Source organism: Manis javanica, chromosome 9, assembly GCF_040802235.1.
Source record: "Manis javanica isolate MJ-LG chromosome 9, MJ_LKY, whole genome shotgun sequence".
Classification (NCBI taxonomy): Eukaryota; Metazoa; Chordata; class Mammalia; order Pholidota; family Manidae; genus Manis; species Manis javanica.
The window spans coordinates 121,154,437-121,174,492 of NC_133164.1; the positions used below are offsets into that span (position 1 = coordinate 121,154,437).

The 20,056-nt window shown below is 45.2% G+C and overlaps 1 protein-coding gene across 3 annotated transcripts in view; it reads right to left on the reverse strand.

Moving 5' to 3' along the window:
- Nucleotides 1-441: 441 nt before the first annotated feature.
- FBXO15 (F-box protein 15) overlaps nt 442-20,056 on the reverse strand; it is a 47,953-nt gene continuing 28,338 nt past the window's right edge. For 2 of the 3 annotated variants that reach the window (XM_017644508.3, XM_017644507.3), the window contains 2 exons: nt 6,714-6,838; nt 442-824 (listed from right to left, as the gene is read on the reverse strand). In XM_017644508.3, coding sequence (XP_017499997.1) covers nt 558-824; nt 6,714-6,838 — 392 coding nt within the window. In that variant the 3' untranslated portion in view covers nt 442-557. Of the gene's footprint in view, nt 825-6,713; nt 6,839-10,319; nt 10,339-14,450; nt 14,551-20,056 lie in introns of those variants that run through there. The other variant, XM_073213218.1, reaches the window with a different exon arrangement.

Consider the following 20,056-nt stretch of genomic DNA (forward strand, 5'->3'; position numbering starts at 1 on the left):
GACACTTGCACCACACTCGGCTCTTTTAGGCAATGAGTTTCTTTTGTTGATTTCACATGCATCTTCCCTTGTGAGGTAGGCACTTGTCCATTTTGCTTTATTAAGTACTAATGTGGCTGCTGAATGCCATGATAAAGCACTTTCTCATTTTAATGTATACCATCAAGTTTATATTTAAATATATATTCTTGTTTGGGGTTCTAGCCAATAAAGAAAAAAAAACATCTATACAAGACACAGACCCCCCCCCACACACACACAGGACATAATCACATGCTTAAGTAGAATTTGTTTCTTATACTGTAATGTCAGAAGAGATGTAAATTTTTTTTTTATTTTACATGAATTTTCATTAGGGTGTGCTATTTTCATGATTTTAAAATTAAACTTAATCCTCTACACATTAACTTTAAAATGACCCAGGAATCAGAATTTCTGATGTGAAATAAGAAAGCATCAGACTACTGTTTAATTTTTTAACTTCCAACACCAAGAACAAAACTGGTTATTTCAAAATAAACAAAGAGCAACAACAATTTGCCACCTACTGCTAATATTTAGTACTTTGTCCCAAACCAACGGTTTACTTTTGCTACACTCAGGTAAAGAACCAGGCTGACAACGAAGTATTCTTCGGTCTCTTCGATCCACACCAGCTCCATACACACTTTCCCTTCTGCGTCCATGTAGTTGACATTGTATGTCTGTCCCAGGAAATCAGGGCTGTCTGAGGACCTGGGAGACCTCACGCAAACCGGGGAACTGAAACACCAAAAGGGCTTCCCATATTCATCCAAGAGAGTTACGTCCAGGATGGAACAACTCTACGAAACAAACAGACATTTATAAGCGTAACGGCGGGTGGCCAATCATACCTGATTTTCATCATCAAGGATGAGTAAGAGTTAAGTGAAAGGCGGGAAAAGAAAAGAGAGAACAAATTTCCCAGAAGAGGGAACAGCACACACACAGCGTGAGAGTACCAGACACGGCGGCGGTACTAGGAATTCCTCCGCACCACTCAGGCAGAGAGCATGAGACAGAGTCAGGAGCGTGACATCGGGCCAGCTCGGTCCACCGCAGAATCGCTGCCACCTGCACGCAGGAACTGCTGCAAATAAATGTGTGTCAGATAAATAAACACAAGCAGTGAAGTGCGGTGGTTGCTGGAGAAGGACAGAGGTGGCTGCTTCACACAAGGGGAGATGGTGACAGCCCTGTCATCGCAGCAGCGACTCACATGAGGAAAGAGGGAAGAGGGACTCACAAGACAACCTGAGCGTGACCTGGTATCTGGAGGTGAGAGTAAAGGAGGAGGAGGTCTAATCTGTCTCATCAGGGAAGAGGGGGATCTGGGGAAAAAACACAGACTCATTGCAGACACGCTGAATCTAAAACGCCAGGTGAACAGTCATCACTGTATGGGGACTGGAGTCAGGGGGAGGCTACAGGGCCAGAGATACTGATAATTATTAATCTTATGGATGAGCTATATTTCTACATTTACTTTTTAATTGTGGTAAAATGCAACATAAAATATACCATCTTCACGATTCTAAGTGTACAGTTCAGCTGCACTGAGTTCATTCACACTGACGGCAACCATCACCACCATCCATCTCCAGACCTCTTTTCATCTTGCAAAACTGAAACTCTGGGCCCATTAGATGGTAGTGCCCCACTCCTCGCTCCCCAGGCCCCAGGAACGGCCACTCCGTTTTCTGTCTCTGAGTGTGACCACTCTAGGGACCTCAGGTAAGTGGAATCATACGGCACTTGTCCTTTTGTGTCAGGCTTATTTCACGCAGGTTTATTCATGCTGCACATGTGTTAGAATTTCCTTCCTTCTCAAAGTGCAATAAAACCCCACTGTATAGAGACCACATTGTGCTTGTCCACTCATCTGCTGAGGGGCATCTGGATTTCTTCCCCCTTTTGACTCTTGTGAATGCTGCTGCTATGAACATGGGTGTACAACTTAAGCTATATTCTTTAACATGTTCTATGTACCAGACATGAATCCAAGAAGTTTACATATGCTATTTTAATCAAGAAACTGTGAGGTATATCAAGGCTAATATGTTCTAACACCTACCTTGTCAGATACAGCTTATTATTTGCCATGACTTGGGTCCTGTATTAGTGTTTTATTAATTAGAATTTAAATGCTTACTCGTAGGTAACAGCATAAACTGAGAGATAGGAATCAGCCCCATTCTAGACCCATGGAGCTATTACAGATCCCTAGAGAGATGGCGACAGTACAGATGTCAGCAGAGACACCGCCTCCAGAGGTCTCTGGCCACCAGCACTGACCATCTGGACCTGAGGATGATCAGGTCAAAGGGCCTTGACTCAAAAAATATCTATCTTAGAGAAATTTAAGGAACACAAACTTTCCAAAAGTTGGAAAGAAAAAGCCCAGCAAGATGGCTTGATAAGTGAGTAACGGGAGACCTGAGTGAAGGACCAGCCAGCATAAAACAGCCCTAACCCCCGCCCGCCAGCGAGAGTACAAGAGAGAGCCGAGAGCCCCTCCCCTCCTAAGGGGGCAGGGGGGGGTGCCCCCCAGCAGGGCCACCCCAGGGGAAGAGGGGGATCCAAGGCTGCACCTTGCTCCTCCTGCCTTTTCCAGTCCCGGCACAGCACAGGCCAGCCTGAGGGGAGCCCACGCCACCACACGCATGCATCTGGCACAAGAGGGCCTCATGCTCACAGGCCAAGAAGGGCGCTCCTCGCTGCAGCCTCCCTGGACTCAACAGGGGGATCGGGGCCAGTACTGAAAGCAGGAGGGGGTCGCTGTCATCTTCCAGAATAAGAAGCTTCCGGCCACTGTGGCCACGTCAGAGAGGAAGCCCTGTGGCCGTAGCAATTCCCAAGAAAATTCAGCAGGTGAACAGCCAGGCGAACCCGAGCCTTTCTTTACTCCACCCCCTTCACGACCCTAATTACTAGGGCAGCAGTGTCGGCTTTGTAGCTGAGAACCTCACCAAACTCTCCGCCCAGAGACAGCGACTAGAGCCACCAGCAAGGAGGGGAGCAGGGGGAAGGCGAGGCCCCTGGGGAGCCCTGCACTCAGAGGAAGGGGGGGAGGAGGAGGCCCTGAGGAGCTCCGCAGGAGTGTCCGGAGGGACGAGGGCTCCTCGGTGGGGGTGCCACTCCTAAGTCCTGCGCCCCGCAGCCAGCGCCCGTCTCTGCCTGCAGCCCCTCAGCTGCCGGATGAGGGGCTGTGAGCTGTACCCGGAGCTCTCCCAGTGCCAAGAGCCTAGCGTTCTCCACCTTCCTCATGGGCCTGTGGAACAGCCGAGCACACAGGGGACACAGAAGACCCTTAACGATTTCCCAGGACCCCTAGCCCAGAAAGCAGGTGTTCTCCCACGGGTGGTAGGGCACGGCAGGAACTGCCCCAGCTTGCCGTTCCAGCTCCTCTCCTGATGCCCCCCCACCTCTAGTGCCAGCATGGTCCACGGTCCACAGCGAAGCCGTGTCACGCCTAGACTGGAAGGTGCTCGAGCTGCGGGCACCGGGACCCAGGTGGGCAGAAAGCCTCTGCTGGGCTGGGCTCCTCCGGCCCAGCTGCGCCCCGGTCCTCACAGAGCTCCTTGCCTTTGGAGCCCGGCTCCTCACCCCCCATCCTGCGTGGGGCTCCTTTCCCATTTGGTTCCTTCTCCGTAACAAGCAGTCTGACCTCCCGGAAGCCTTCCTCCCACTCACTCCCCACCTTCTCCTCAGGGGAGCTGCTGCAGTTACCCGTTCCCAAATCAGCCTCTCAGCACAAACTTCTAGAGTGTCTCTGCCTCAGCAGTCAGGGAACTGTCCTGCCCTACAGCAGCCAACCAGTTTTCCTCACTGTCCCCCATTCACATTCACCAAGCAACTCCGCCAGAGTCCAAATCTGATGCTGCAAAGCATGCAGTGTCCACACCCGGAAACGGCAGTCCTTCACGGGTGCGTGAGCTCATGGGCGGCCTCATCTTTAATCACCCATCTCGCCACAGTGCTTGTGAGCAAACTGGCCAAGGCATCGTTTTGGGGGGAGCAGGATGTGGAACCCGTGATACGCCCATCAGCAGTCTCTTCTAGTCTTGCTTAACACAGAACCACAGAGTTATACTAAAATATCCAGCTTGAATTAAAATCGATGCCAAGTTCCACATAGATTTAGAAGTTACATTAAAATAACACCAAAAATTGCCAAGACAAGAAAGAAAAGAGGAAAAGGAACAAGTATAAGCAAGGCCATCCCAAGAGGAACCCCATCAGTCAGCGCTTCTGGCAGGAACACAGCCTGAGCTTGGTCCCAGATGATGCCGGAGCCTGCGGGGCACTACGCACGGCCTGCTCGGGACGTCGTAAACTGCATGCACACGGTGACCCGGTGACTCAGTGACCGCCCTGTGTAGATGCACTGCAACCTCAGCCACTGCAGCACCTCTAACAGATACTGAATATCATAATTGGACTTCGGGGAAAGAAAAAAAAAACTGATCTACTGATAGCATTTGTTTTTTGTTTTTTTTTAAATTTTTTAAGTTGAATAATCTACCATGTAAAACTATGGGTTGTTGAAATTAGACTCCATGCACTCAAACTAGATACTTTCGACTTGACCTGCCATGCCAGGAAGCATTGGCTGGAGGTCAGCACACTGCAAGCTCCCGTGAAAGAGGGGATTCTTCCGAGAACGGTAAGGCGGGAGGGCTTCAAAGACGGTGCCCGTGACTACACGGCCCTTCCAGTGATGATGCAAAGCAAGTGCAGCTCCCCTATCTCACTGTCGTCGCCAGTGTCCTGTGGCCAGAACCAGACTCGGGCGACGCTCGCTCCTACTGACCTGTGCTCGCTGGGCGTGTTAAATGACAGTATCGGGAGGGTGTTCCTACAGTTTTTAGGAGAAGCAGGGATTTTTTTCTTCATTGGTTTTTAATAGCTATGTGTACCTAAGAAACTTTGCATCGTATGCACTTACTTACTGTAGGAAGTTTTTTAACTCCTTGAGATCGGTTTCTTAAAGCATAGTTTACGGTTCCAATCTACTTAAAGCAGATCAAGTAGCTGGAAGGAAATTCTTGATTTGCATGGCAAACACAAGGGATATGGGATCACTTACCTTCACTCTTTTCTTTAGAAACTCCAAAGACCCCTTAGTACCGATCCCAAACCCAAAATTATGAGCAGCAGATGCTCACTGGCCACACCCACCTTGGCCCAGGGGAGGGCACAGCTCTGAAGTCCCTCCCCACCTTCCCACAAAGCCCCCTAGAAAAAGGAATTTATAGAGAAAACTGACCACAGAGCATGTAACCCATGCCTGACTTCAAGGACTCAAAGTCCTTTTCCAGATCAAGCCCTTTTGCTGGAAACCTGCCTCCGTGATCACGCTGGCTCGGCGGCCCACCGAGTCACTGCTTGCGGCTCCTTCTGAAGCTCTGCCTGCAGCTCCCACGACAGTTGCTGCAAGAAGCCTGTCGCTGCTTTTGCTGCAGAGACACTGCCTAGGGTTGGGCCATCACGGAGTTCAGCCTGCCCCACAGAGGGCCCCATTGGAGACTGAGTTTCTAATGATCGGAGCTGGAATAAAAAGCTCTGGCTCTTCGTGTAATCACTACATTTTTCTTTCCCCCACAATAAGAACTAACTACCCTCATTCTGCTCTAAATAACAGAAAACACAGACCAAATTATTATTTTATAATTATGCTGACCTTTCAAGTCTGTCATTTATATTCTGCCTTTCTTAGTCCTTAAGGTCTATTGGGATTTTAATGTTTTATTATGGCACATATTTTTATAAGACACATCTAAATCCATAAAAACATTCTTTGTTCTTAAAGATATGAAATAATATTCTTTTGTATATGATAGACATAATCTTTACCAAACTTTAAACATTTATTTACAAATAGGATTAGTAAAACATCTCACTAAACCAAACAGGAAGTACTGCAAGAGATAACGCTTAACAATAATTAAGTGCATTTAATGCCCGATTATAATAGCCCTCTTGGTCTCAGTCAGCATCGCTCACAGTTCTAACCAGGTGTCCGCGCACGGAAGGCAGCAGAGAGCCATGTTACTGCAGGGCACCGGCATTCACAGGAGACAGGTCCCGCCGGTTCCCCTGAATACAAACATCCTATGATCCCACAAAATAAAGATGAAGCCCACTGAGAACCACAGGCAGCCATGGACACAAGGATCGCAGAAGAAAAGGAGACTGTGTCAAAACGACTCTCACCCCTCCCCCTCCTCCTCTCCCCTTCCCTGCGATTTCCGACCATTGCATTAACTCTCCTATCCTGGGGCTAATTCTTGATAGAGGTACAGATTGATTTAACTGTTCAAATATCTGAAACCTTAACAGTAACTTGGTATATGAATCAGTAAAATGCTGAGTACATGCTAGCCGCTTTATCCGACCTATAGCTCTACTCTTTCTCTACAGAACAAGCAGCGGCTGGGAGGAGTTGAGGGGTGTAATTAGCACTGCTCAGAAACACCCCTGCACGCTACTACCTACCCCACCACACTCCATGAGAACAAAAGGCGCTCGATAGACATGTGACAAAGCAATCAGGTGCCTGCAAATGACTAAGAGGATGTATATCAATCTTCAGATGCCAGACCAAATCTAGGACTTTAGAAGTATCAAGACATACATCAACATTTTTTATTATACAGAAACCATGTTACTTTAAGAAAACAACAAATTACCTTTATATAGCCATCAAAAACATCAGTTCTCCAAAAAAGGCCAAGTTTTCCAATAAGGGGTATGTGTTCTGTGTTATTTTTAAAACTTATGACGACAAGCTTCACATATCCATTTTCAATGTACCCTGAGAAGAGTTAAGATTTTTTGCGTTACTATATACCGGTGCAGGACACATCAGGAGTCTTCAGTTTTGCTGCTCCATAAAGAATGCCTCCTGTAGCTATGTGCCAGACCCCAGGTGGAAGGCCACACCGGCACAGGGGATCCAGGTGCCTGGCCTGAGGCCGGGGCACCACACCTGTGCCTCAGAGACAGAGAAGTGAGCATGAACTCTGCAAACACAATCTCAACGGTGATGCGTGGAGAGAACCTGGACCCACTGTCACAGGTGGGGGGCTGCTGAGGAGACGGGCTCTTCTGATTTGATTGACCGAACAGCAATGAAAATGGCAAATCAGAACTGTGGAGCTTAAGAAAGATGACAGAAATGGCCCAGAAAGGACAGTAAATGTGAGGGAGCAAGAAGGGAAAGGCCCATAGAAAGGAGGGGTCTGTGAGCAGGAGACTAATATTAAACAAACATCTCTGCACATGCTTACAAATAAGTGAAAATCTTTGCACACATTTACCAAAAGCTTGAGACAGAGGCTGGGTGCCCCCCGGCCCAGGTGAATGCTAAGAGCAGCCTTGCCTAGTGAGAGGCCCTCACGGGGTGGGGGCCCAGAGCACACTGGTCTGCTTGCCGAGGTACCTGTGGTCAGGGAGCCTCCAGCACCCACTGAACCCGTCGCACACGACGACGCAACAGCACTCTTACTCTTGTGCAGGATTTCTTCAGAGAGAGATGCCCGAGCAAAGGTGAGATTAGTGCACAGGGCACAGCGGTCAGGAAGAAAGGAGAAGAGCAGATGCTGTTTGCCCCTAGGCTGATGATTTCACAGGACAAACCAAACCAGAGCTAAGGTGTCATGGGAGACAAAGCCCTGTTCTAGAGATTCTATAGAGTGTTCTCACTTAAGTGCAGCCAAAAGATTAAATGCTTCGCCAGCAGCCTCTTAAGTGATACGACAACATGCTGTGAGAGGTGCCCTCAGAGGCAGAGGCTCCCAGCCCTGCAGGAGGGTGCTGCTTAGCCCTTCTGTTCCAAGGACAGAGGTAGCCCTCACCTTCTCCTAAGTAATTAGCAAGAACCGTGCTGCTTCTCCCCGCTCTCCCTAGGTGCAGGAGCCAGTGCCAGACGACACTGACCCTTCCTGGCCAACAGCTCTCCTGCCACTTCGCAGGGTCTGCCAGAAGCAGGGAGGAAATCTGTGAGAAGAGAAGCCCCAGAGGAGGTGCAGTAATGACATTCTCCACAGAGCAGATGCGGCTCTCTCTGCTCTATGTTACTGCACGGCCACGTGCACAATCGAGAGACCGCCGACCGGCTGGCATGTGTGCTGGCAGCCGGACGGGGCTGTACAGAAAACCAGGAGCTCATTTTCCATGTGTCTTGTCCTCAGGACACTGCAGAAAATGGACCCCAAAGTGTAACAGCCAAGAACATCTCAGTGGCAATTGTCTGAGCTAATGAACATGAAACCTCTGTAGGGAACAAGGACTGTTGTTATTTTATTACCAAATATTCTCCCACACTAGAACGACTATAACATTTGCAGTATCTTAAAAGGTCAGAGCACTTTCAACCAATTTTCTGTAGCCATTTATATCCGATATCCTTAAGATAAAAAGCTTAAGTCCTTCCTACATTTAAATAATCTGCACACAGAACGTATGTGTGAAAGTGTGTATATATAAAATAGCTAATATTTTTCGGTACTTACTGTACACCATTGTGTTAAGCACATTATGTATAGTAGCTTAAAAGATTACTTTAAAAGAATACCTTAAAATAATACTATTAATTAGGTAATATAATTTTCTGAACTCACAGGTAAGAAAACTATGCAGAGAGGGGCTAAGAGTACCTTGCCCAGGGTCACAGCATTGTTCAGTGGCAGAGACAGGATTCAAACGTTGGTCTGTCTAGAAACAATGTTATCATAATCTAAAACATATACAAAAGGGGGAAACACATAATCACTTATTAGTTTACATACTAGCTGAGAATCTATAATGTAGATTTAAATTCTCATGAAGTTTTACTTTCATATTATCGCCCATAGAAAAAATCTGTAACTTAGCAGACACTATATGTTGGGGCTCATTTATCAGCTCCCCAAAGTTTTTGGTGGTTTCTCCATTGATGAGCCCATGCTCCTTCTCGCCCATTCCCAGCCTCCCTACAACTAGGTCATGGGTGACCTGAGTTCCTTTGCTCTGAGCTAACCACCCTTATTGAATTCCTGTGTTGCTTAAACCATTCAGAATCAATTCTGTTGCTGGAGACTTGAACCTTCGCATTCCAATATACAAGAGCACCCCCAAAATGCAGAGAAATGCCTATTCATTCAGGGGAATACAACTCATCAACAGGAATGGTGATCAATACTTGCAACAGCAGAGATGAAACTCAAAGACATTTCACTAAAAGAAAAAATGTAGACACAAAAGAGTGCACACTGTAGGGTCCCATACATATGAAGTTCTGAAAAGGAAAACTATGTTGAAAAAGATCAGACAGAAGGAGAGGGCCGGGGTTCTTGTACTGTCTTGTAATTTTTTTCTAAATTATGTCAAAAAATAAAAAGTTACGAAGAAAGCAGCACTCAATAAAGGTTAGCTGCTACCAGCTGTATCGAACTTCCTCCGAAGGCCCCCTCGCTTATCACAGCAGCCATTCTTCTCCCTCCCGACCTGTGTCCTCGGCCTTCCTCCTCTCCCCCTACTCCCTGAGGGAGTTTAACCCCTCGAAATTCCAGCACTCACCCCTGCGGCGGATGGCACACCCTGCGACCGACACTAATCTCTTCCTTTTCTAAACCCCAACTGCACACACTTGAAAATTTCATCATATTGGATTATTTGTACATGTTAGATCTGTTTCCTCAAATAAGCTACAGTCTTCTGTGGACTGGTATTTTCACAAGACCTGATTATATTTTCCATGCCTTTGGACCAATTTTCTATCAGTCCAGTCCATTTGAGTATAATTTTCTAGACTGGTCCTTCCCAAGAAGTTAAAAGGTATATGTGGAGCACATGGTTATTTGTTTGGGGCTCTCTGACACCTATTCTGCTTCTGCTAAGCATATCCTAATATTCTCTTAAGAAATACAGGTCAGTCCCCGGGCTTCACATGGTAAAGCCAGGCTCAGACAGGGAGCAGCCCATTCACCTGGCTACATGACTGGGTCGGGGTGAATTCACAGCCTGACCAGAGCCAGAACATGCGGTGAGGTTCCTGGTGGGGAGCAGGGAGATGGGAAGGAGAACCTCCCACTTGGACGTGACATCTAAGGCTAGCCAGAGCTGCCCCAAAGGAGGAAGTCTGACTCGGAATACAGTGAAGCACGATCAATGAGAGACAAAGAGGGACAGAAGGGCTGCCTATACACAACTAGCCCCCCAACGGCAATGAGCCCATGTACCAAAGTGCAGGTGAAATAAAACCTACCCCTGAATTCTTCAACATGATTCCTTTCTGCTAAGCCAGTTTTAGGTTAGGTTTTCTGTAGCTTTCATCTAAAAAAAAAAAATTACTTGTACAGAAGGGTTCTTTTTCTTTTACAATAATGTTTGAATCAGAAAACATGACTATATTTATAGGTGGAATGGAAGGTGCCGGGAGTCAGGCTTGGGGTGCTGACAGGAGAAGAGAGGGGGCCACACCAGGGCTCGAGCGGGCAGGGGCAGACATACGCAGGGACAGGGATTGGAAAGTGCCTCTGCAAAGAAGTGCGACATCATCTTCTCTGAAGCAGGAAAATAAACCAACAAGACTACAAAGAGCCTGTGCTACAGTGTGGACGTGAAGGCTGGCGCAGGGGAAGGTCAGGACGCACAACAGTGACCCTGTTCTTAGCACGTCAGGTAGAGAGGCCAGAACAAGGAGCAGGAGAAGGAAGGCGGCTGCGATCTCACTTAAACAGCCTTACGTGGAACGAGAATTAACAGGAGCTGACTGAAATATTTCTGAGTAGCAACGAGGGATAAGTTGAAATCTGATAGTGACACAGGACATGCTTTTGTGATTTTCCCCAAGGAACTGCTGACATTCAGAGTTCGAAAAGCAACATCAAGATGAGGGGTGCAATTATCACTAGACAGAAGCCACCAGGCAACAAGGGACTCTGTGGTGCTTGGGGCACGAGGCGACACAGTGCAACCCAGGCTGTGTACGCAGGAAAATGGAGCCAGTGAGGAACACAGGACCAAAAGGCTGAGAAGAGCCCCCAGCATTTTATATCCGATATAAATCCGATGAATCAGGCACAGGGACCACGGACGGTGACAGTTCTGTGAGCCGAGAGGTGGCTCTCAGCTCGCCATCTGGGACATCTCAAGTCCTGCCACCAACTAAAGTCACACCAGGGGAAAAAGGAGAAAACTCATTCCTTATGTTTCTGAATAGACTAATCTTCCTCAAACTTGTTTTAAGAGATTCTATTTCCACATGTGTCTTAATGTCTATGAAAAGGGTACAGTACCTTAAACAATATCTTTGAAAATGAACATATGAACAAAATAAAGAACTCAACATTTAAAGAACACTCTTTAAATGATGAAAAGAATTTAAATCACCAGAGAGAAAGAACAAATCAGAATCTGAGGACAGAGCTCAAATGGCCGTCAGAGTGTGGAAATGCGAGAGCGGCTGAGACACGCTCGGCCCCCAGGAGGCTCTGTCCTCATGCCTTGGGCCCCAGCAGGCCCGCATTGGGGTGCCACCTGCACAGCGGGAAGGCCCCTCGTGGCCTAAGGCTCTGTGGCTGGCCGCGCTCTTGAAATCCGCTCTTGAAACAAGGAGCCCCACAGCTGCATTTTGCACCACGTCCCTCAAATCCCATAGCCTGTCTTGCTTACAGGGAAAGTGACACCTGCTCCTGATGAACTGACGTGACACGTATGGAGATCTGAGCTCTACTCTGGGACAGTCATTTGTGATGCTGACTCTTCCTAACAGGTTACCAGATGGACAAAACAGGAAAAATGTACTAACCGCCACCGATGAAGATGCTATAAAGCATTATCTGTTCCCCTAGAAATCACCACCTAGACCAGACTGTACTATTTCTAACACTTTCCTGTTACGACAAATGCTGAGAGAGAATCATCTGGCCTAGAAACATAGAAAGCAATTAGTATCAAGGAACAAAGGGAACAAAAAAGTCATCTATTTTTGGAATCACAACAAAAATGAGGTAACACTATATATGAAAAGTATCTGAAACAAGTAAAACTTTAAAGTAAAATTCCTTAAAGAGAGGTTATCTGGGATGGTTCTGCTGCTGAAGAGCTGAACAACCCTACTTTTTTGGAAGAAAACAAAAGGTTTCTGAGGCCCATAATAACTTCTTTTCATACCTTTAACACTTCCTATTACACCTAATACAGTAATCAATGAATATGTATTATTTAATCAGTACCTTAATGAAGAGCATATTGCAGAGACCCTACAGGACACCGAAGTAATCTGACAGATAATGAAACATAACGCAGAAGGAGTGCTCGACGTGGCCAGAGGAAGTGAACATTGCCGAGTGAGGAAAGGTGCAGGATCTGCATAAAAATTCTCTCAAAAAAATTAAAATAAGCAACTAACATTCAAAGATGTGCAAATTTAAAGCCATCAGATGTCACTTTCACTTCTCAAATAACCAAATTTGTTTCAAAATAGTGCTATAAACATGAAAAATGGAGACTTACATGCCCAACATTAATAGAATGGGTCAGGAAGTCATGAAAAAAACCAAACAATGGAATGTCACAGAACTTTCCAAAACCCAAAGCCAAAGGCTGACACGGGAAAGTTCTCAGAATGTAATAGGAATGGGAAAGAGGAGAACAGGCCGCTGTTCACATAACGTGGCCCACAGGTGTAAACATAGCTATGTATTTGAAAATGGATCAACAGATGAAAAGTAGGTGTCTTTGGCTGATTTTTATTTGCTTCTTTAAAAACGTCTATATATTCAGAATTTTCAAATCCCATAAGAAAAAGACATTTAGTCTCCATGCATTTTTACAACAGCTCAAATAGAAAGTCAAGTGAAAGCAGCAGCACCATGTTATTTAAAAGTGCTTTCCTTTTGCTTCTTTCCTATCACTTTCCCTCTCAATACTGATAAAAAGACTACAAGATGCTTTTTTCTTCAGTTTCTGAAAATTGGTAGCAATTAGCTTGATACAAAGATTAAAAAATTCACATTTCTTTATGCTTTGCACTGCTGACCATGCCCTTTTTCAAGCTCTGTCCACACTTCAAAGACCACTGGCCCACCTTCTGTCCACTCTCCCATGAGGCTGGCCGCCGCTCCCCCGCCAGCGTTCATGCAGGGCACGTTGGCACCGCCGGCCTGAGACCACCTCTCCTCGGCAAGGCCTGCTTGCGGGCTGGCCCTTGGCTGGTGTCTGGGCCTCACATCTCCGGAGAGTCCCCAGCGTTCCTGGCCAACAGAAGCGGTCACTGCGCCTGAAGAGTCTGGACCAGGAGTGCGCTCACGCCACACACCTCCTCTCCCCAGGGCCTGGGGTTTGGGCAATGCCAGGCAGGAGGCCTACAGAGACCCAGCCCCCAGGGAGGGCCCCACGGGGCTGAGGCTCTACTGAGCTTCCCCGGAAAACCTCTCACAGATGTTCTCAACCCATTCTGGGAGAAAATATGGACACCGCAGGTGATCCCGCAGGGAGAGGCCCCAGGAATACGCACCTGAGCCCCCAGCCTTCACCCGGGAGCCTCTGCCCCTGGCTGATTTTCCTCTGCACCCTTCCACTGTAATAAATCTTACCAGTTACAGAACTATATCCTGAGTCCTGTGAGTGCTCCCAAACCTGGGGCAGGTCTTGGAGACCCAACCCAACAGCCCCTCAATGTTGCCAAAAGAAGAGAAGACAAGGTCCACAGAAAAAACCCACAGTACAGGCACCCTCACCAGCTCGCCAGTCCCCACGTACAGGCACCCTCTCGGTACCTCCTCTACAGCTTACGCCCCCCACCCTCGTCTCTCATAAATCCAGTTCAGGCGACAGAATATTTTGTCATCTAAACTTCCTTTTAGCTTGATTTTAGAGGCAGTGCACAAAGCAGTGGTTAGCAAATATGTACACATTCAGGGACATAAATTCCTCTTTGAAAGATAATATGAATCCTTTAAGAAAACTCTTAATGCAGCCATGACTTGTCAAAGCAGCAGAACACATAAAAATACAAAGTTCCTTGGGGGGAAAATGTGACAAAGTCCAAGGAGAAGCAGTCAAATAAACCTTCAGGGAAAGAAGAAGGGACTCAGACCCTTTTTATTCACCATAAGGTAGTGTTGAGAGGTAGGAAACGCCACCCCTTGACAGTGCCTAGCTGAGGGAGGGTCAGGGGCCATCTATTAGGAAATGAGGACTGAGGCTACTCCTGAGGCTACAAAAAAGGCTGCCAGAACAGAACCTGCTCTGATCTGAAAGGGCGGCGATGAAGGGTGAAAAATAAAGGAGGGCTTGGTGGTCACCAGCCTGGGAACTGAGCCCGGCGGACCAGCGTCGGCATGCAAACCCCAGAGGCGTTCTCTACGGCCTCAGGTGCAGGAGGACGGCACTAGGTGAGAGCAGGGGCCTTGCTGGGGGGCCACAGAGGGGATGCTCACCCCTGGGCATCTGCCTCTGCGTCAGATCCGGCCTGATCCTCTCCTCCTCGTCTCAGGAGTCTCACTCCAGGCACCAAGAACCAATTAGGGGTCTTCTGGTCTGTTTTCAGTAAAATGCATTATAAAAAATTTAAAAAATTAAAAAATCCAAAGACCCTTGTTAGCAAAGTACATGAGACAAAGCTCAGAAAATAGAACAAAGGGATTTTTTGTTCTAAGAAAATATTGTGACCAAGAGGCAGTGAGCCCCAAATGGCCAGTACTCAGTCTGAATGCTTCCTTGGGATGGTCCTACCTGAACATGAACACGGCCCGGGTCCTTCAGTGACCCGTTTTCCCTGCAAAGGCAATTCCAGTGGTATCTTAAGCCAATCTGAGGCAAAGCATCTAAACAAGACATTCTAAACTACACTCCGAAGAAATACATACATACCCTCCAAAGGATGAAGACATTCTTAGATATATAGGTATATCATGGTACAATTAATTAAAATAGCTACTGACTGCTCTACTCTAAGTCCAGTATTTATCAGAATAACTTGACAGGAGGAGCCATACAGGTATTCGGCACCACTCACCTGGGCATCTGTCACTCAATGAAACCATACTTTCTGGGTTACTGTGGTTCTGTAGTGAGCTTCACATCTGGTCAGGCCAGTCCCCTTACTATTCATTTTCAAAACTTTAGACCTGGATGGTGATCACACAGGTGTTTGCTTTACAATAATTAATTTTCTGCATTCCTCTATGTATCATTTCACAATACAAAGAAGTTTAATTACAAAAAAGGAAAAGCAAGGGGATAATTACTACAACATACAGAACAGTGCTAGCACAATATACAGAACTGGCAGGAAGGAGGTAGGTAAGAGCAGAAGGGACACGCAGGTGGCTCCAGAGCCCCGGTACTGGGTGTTTCTTACACCGCGTGGTAGCTGCATGGGGTTTTGCTGTTGTTGTGTAGCCAATACACATATCACATACAGTAAAGATTTTAGTGTCTCATACTTAACATTTTAAAGCAAAAATGTTGTCAGCCATTCACATACATATGTCTATTTCTAAATGGATTTTAGACTACCTTTGCAAGTTTTATCATAAACTGGCATTGGGATTTTTAAGTTGAACTGCAATGAATTTGTGGACTCAACTGATACATCTTCAGAGTTCTTAATTAAAGATGGAATGCTAGAAATGGCCCTACAAAATGACCAACACCTCAATTCAAGGGACATGATGGTAAAACATTTTATCCTTGGTAGGAAGAAAATATTCTTCAACAACAGGGGCAAAGTGCTGTCAGCCCCAAGTGCAATACCACAGCCAGAACGTACTAAATATACCACACGGTCCCACAAGAGGGTTTCTCAAAACTGTGGAGGACATTGTAGTCAGTACTTTTTTTAAATGAGAGAAAGACTCTGATGGCAACAGTGCCCTCTGCTGACACCTAATCACAGAGCCACACGCAGAGGAAACGGGAGTCTTTTTTGCTGAAAATTTGTCTTCTTATTGTGAAAACAACAAATGAAAAGTGAATGAGTCCCACGTCAGTTTCCCAATCTCCTTTATTTTACTTAGCCTCTTTCATGTTATAATAACCATGTAACCTTCTCAGTGAGTCAGCAACATTAACAGAAAACGGGTTTAAAGTCTGCTCCAGCAAGCCAGCAGAGCTGGGCCCTACCTGACCACCCTTACCACGCCAGCACTTTGTAAAGACAAACAGAGCCACACACAAGAAGATACACTCTGGAAGCACACCACTGAGAAGTTCAAATATATAGGAGACAGTGTAGCCAAGCGCTTAAGACTCTCAGCTCTGGAGTCAGGCCTGCCTGAACACAGATGGAGCTCAGCTCCGCAAGAGCTCACGTCACTAGAGATCTGACCTACACGACCAGCTCCAGCCACTTCGTCAGTAACACAGGAGAGATAAAGGCACCCAACCCACAGGCCTTGCAATGAAGATTAAGTTAAATAATTACCATAAATACAAAACATTCAGCAAGAACATGTAACAAGTGCCCATAAATGTTCTCTGTCACTATCACCTTCATTAGTAAGGGCACAGCTATGGTTTGAAGAATGCACACAAAGCTTAATCATTATGCTGTATTTGCTTAGAACTGGAGAGAGTAGTAGCTCTTAGGTACCCACGGAAAGACCTAGACCTAACAGACCGCACCCCTGGAGGGCATGGCCATCAGGCCGGGGAGGAGACTGCAGAGCGCGGCAGACAGGCAGTGCTGGAAGTGAGGGGCACCACAGGACAGGGTGTTGGCACCATGGAGAGTGAGAAACTAAGTTCTCGGCCTTCTGTGTCCCAGCAGCCACACACGTGTACGTGTGCACTGCCTGGGACACTAGGAGGAGGAGGACCCTCAGCAGCACACACTGGGAGGAGAGACAAAGTTTTATTCTCTACTGTAAGTTACTGTAAGTGACAAGAGAAAGGTAAATGGGATAAAGCCCAGAGAAGAAAGAATGCACATGCCTTTGAAAAACTAAGTGGGACCCTCGAAGGGCAGGACCACTACCCGAGGCTGCAGAGCTCATGCAAGCCGAGAGGGGCTTGAATTCTCTTGATCACCTGTCAATTCCTTTCTAAATCTGAGTCCAAGATTCTGGGCATAGCACAAGAGCCCTGAAGAGAAACAAGAAACCCTGAAAATTAAATATTCTAAGCAGTCAACTCAAGAAACTAGAGAAAGATCAAAATAAACCTAAAGGAAGATGATTCTCTAGGTAATCATATGAATACTAAAACCAATTCATAAAAAGTAGAAAACCTGATAATTTCATCAGAAAGTTTTTTTTAATGAAAACTACAGATGCTCCAGTATGTGAATATGAATGGAAAAAAAGTAAATGCCAAATAACCAAAACTGATAACTTAAAAAGCAGCATACAAGAAAAGCGTATCTTAGGATTTTAGGATGTTTACCATTAGAAGACATATTAATGAAACTTGCTGTATTAATAGTATAAAGGAGAAAGATCATCAATAGTTACCAAAGATGCATTCGATAGCATTTAACAATTCCTGATTTTAATCTACAGAAATTTTCTATAGAAACTAATCTATAAAACTGATCTATAGAAACTTTCTTAACTTGTAAAAACACTTAACAAAAACCTAGAACAAAAATACTCAGTAACAAAACATTTTATTATCTTAATACCCCCTCCTAGAGGGTTATTTGCAGCGTCTTTCAAAGTCATACGTGCATTTACCCTTGACCCACAATCCTATTTGTAAGAAAGTATTCCAAAGGCAAGACGGGAAAATACAAAGTGCATGAACCAGGCTATTCACTATACCACTATCTTCAACAGCAAAGACTGGAAACCATGGAAAGAAACTATTAACAAACCACCTACCTATACCTGTTTTAAAAAGTGAAAATGGCAAAGACCTCTATCTTGTTCTACAGAATATATTGTTAATCGGGAAAAAGCAAGGAACTTAAAAGGAGGCTCATGTGCCTCATTGTAAAAATCTGGGAGAAACAGGAAAATACTGATGTACAGCATGGTATATACTTTTTAAAAACATTTAAAGCAGCAGCCATGGCTAATGGAAGGGTTACCTGGGGAGGGAAAGAACAGGGTGAGGGTACAAGGAGGCCAGCAAGCCCCCTGCACTTCCCGGTTCACAGTCTCAACTTTGGAAACATGTAAATCTTATGTAATCTTTTTTAAATGCAAAAACAGAAACAAAGCAACCCTGAAAAATGAAAACAAATGAAAGAATCACTCTAATTGTACATCAAAGTGGCAGCACAACCACCCAGAGCGCTGTGTCAGGCAACATGACTGCATGTCTCAACCACAGTGCATCTCAACCACATCAAGAACCACAAGAAAAATCTTAATTTAAAGAGCATTCAAGAGGCTCACTATTATAATATCAGTATTGTTTTTTTGAAATTATGTATTTTGATGTTGTTTGGAACAAAGACTTTCGGCCTAAGAGATATAGGTATATAATCAAATAAGTTAATTAAAAACCCTAAGATCTTTAAATTAATGCATGAATATTTACTCACATTATAAAATCTATAAACTTCTTAGCTCTGCTTCCTCATAACCGTAAAAGGAATGAAAATTCAAGAGGAATGGGCATCCTGGGGATCCAGATTATGGTCTCTAAATATCACGGCGTAGCGGGAACTAAAAAGAACCAGAATTCCCAGGGAAAATGGCTGATTCCAGGCCTGGGGAGGAAACTGACAAACCAAGCTGGAGGTTCGCTCAATGTGTCATGCAGAACACAAGCAAACCGCCAAGGGTGACTGGTCAGAAGAAATGAGCGAAGGCAACGGGTGACAGGGTGACTTGAGCACCACAGCAACACTAAAAAGAGTATGACTGCAAATAGACTAAAATATATAAACTGTACTTTTTAATTCTTGAGTTCATAATAATAATACTTCCCCTAAAAAAACTTACAAGTCATCTCTGAAGACAGAGCATTAATCACTCTTCCACAACTTGAAGAGAAAGAGTCAAGTACACACCCTGCCTTTCCTGTACTGATTGTATTTCATAGTAACTAAATAGCTGATAAGAGGAAACCCTTCTTTACAGAAGAATACTGCATAATAGACATAGGAGGCATGACAGAACTAGGAAGTCATCATTTTGTAACCTCTGATAAAACAATGCATATGGTGCACATCATTTGGCAGGCATTCGTGGAAAAATTTAGAATAGAAGGAGCAGACTGAGAAATCCCTGAACCCACTGATCGTAACATAATTAATATGTAGACAATTTCTTGAAAAACAAAATACCAAAGCTCACTCAAGAAGAAATGACCTAAAAATAGCCCTATATCTACAAAAGAAATTGAAACTGTAGTTAAAAACCTCCCCACAAAGAAAGCTGCAAGCCTTGATGGCTTCACAGATGAATTCTAACAACCATTTAAGGAAGAAATACTACCGATTCTATGCAAAATCCTCCAAGAAATTCAAGAATTGTAAGTACTTCCCAACTCATCCTACGAGATTAGCATGGCCTGAGACCAAAAACACACAAAGAATTACAAAACATTTAGAAAACAAAATGGAAGAGAAGGAACACAGATGAAATGCTTACTAAAGATCTTAACAAGAAATGTGCAAAACTAATATAAAGAAAATTCTAAAACACTCCCAAAAGACATAAAAAAAAAGTATTTTTGAAAAAAATGAAAGACATTCCACATTCTTGGATAGGACATTCAACAACAAAGAGTCAGTTTACCCAGGTTAATATATACATTTGATATAATTCTAATAAAAATGCCAGCAAGTACAGAAAACCTAGCAGTCTTCCAAATCAAAAAGCAAAGAGGACTCAGAGCCTAATGGGAGTGCAATAAAAGGGCACAGAAGCCTGCTCGGGGCAGATCCCACGGACCAAGCTGGGGACAACTGCAGCTTCAAAAGGAGTGATGTCTGTAATCAATTATAAGTTACTGAATAAACAAAACACAAGAGTCCAAAGACACGCAACAAGACAGGGAGCGCAGAGAGCCCACGCAGAACCACCTCACCACAGGAGGCGACTTCACAGCAATTTCTTAGTCAGAAAGTTGGTGGTTAAAAGCAGAAGGA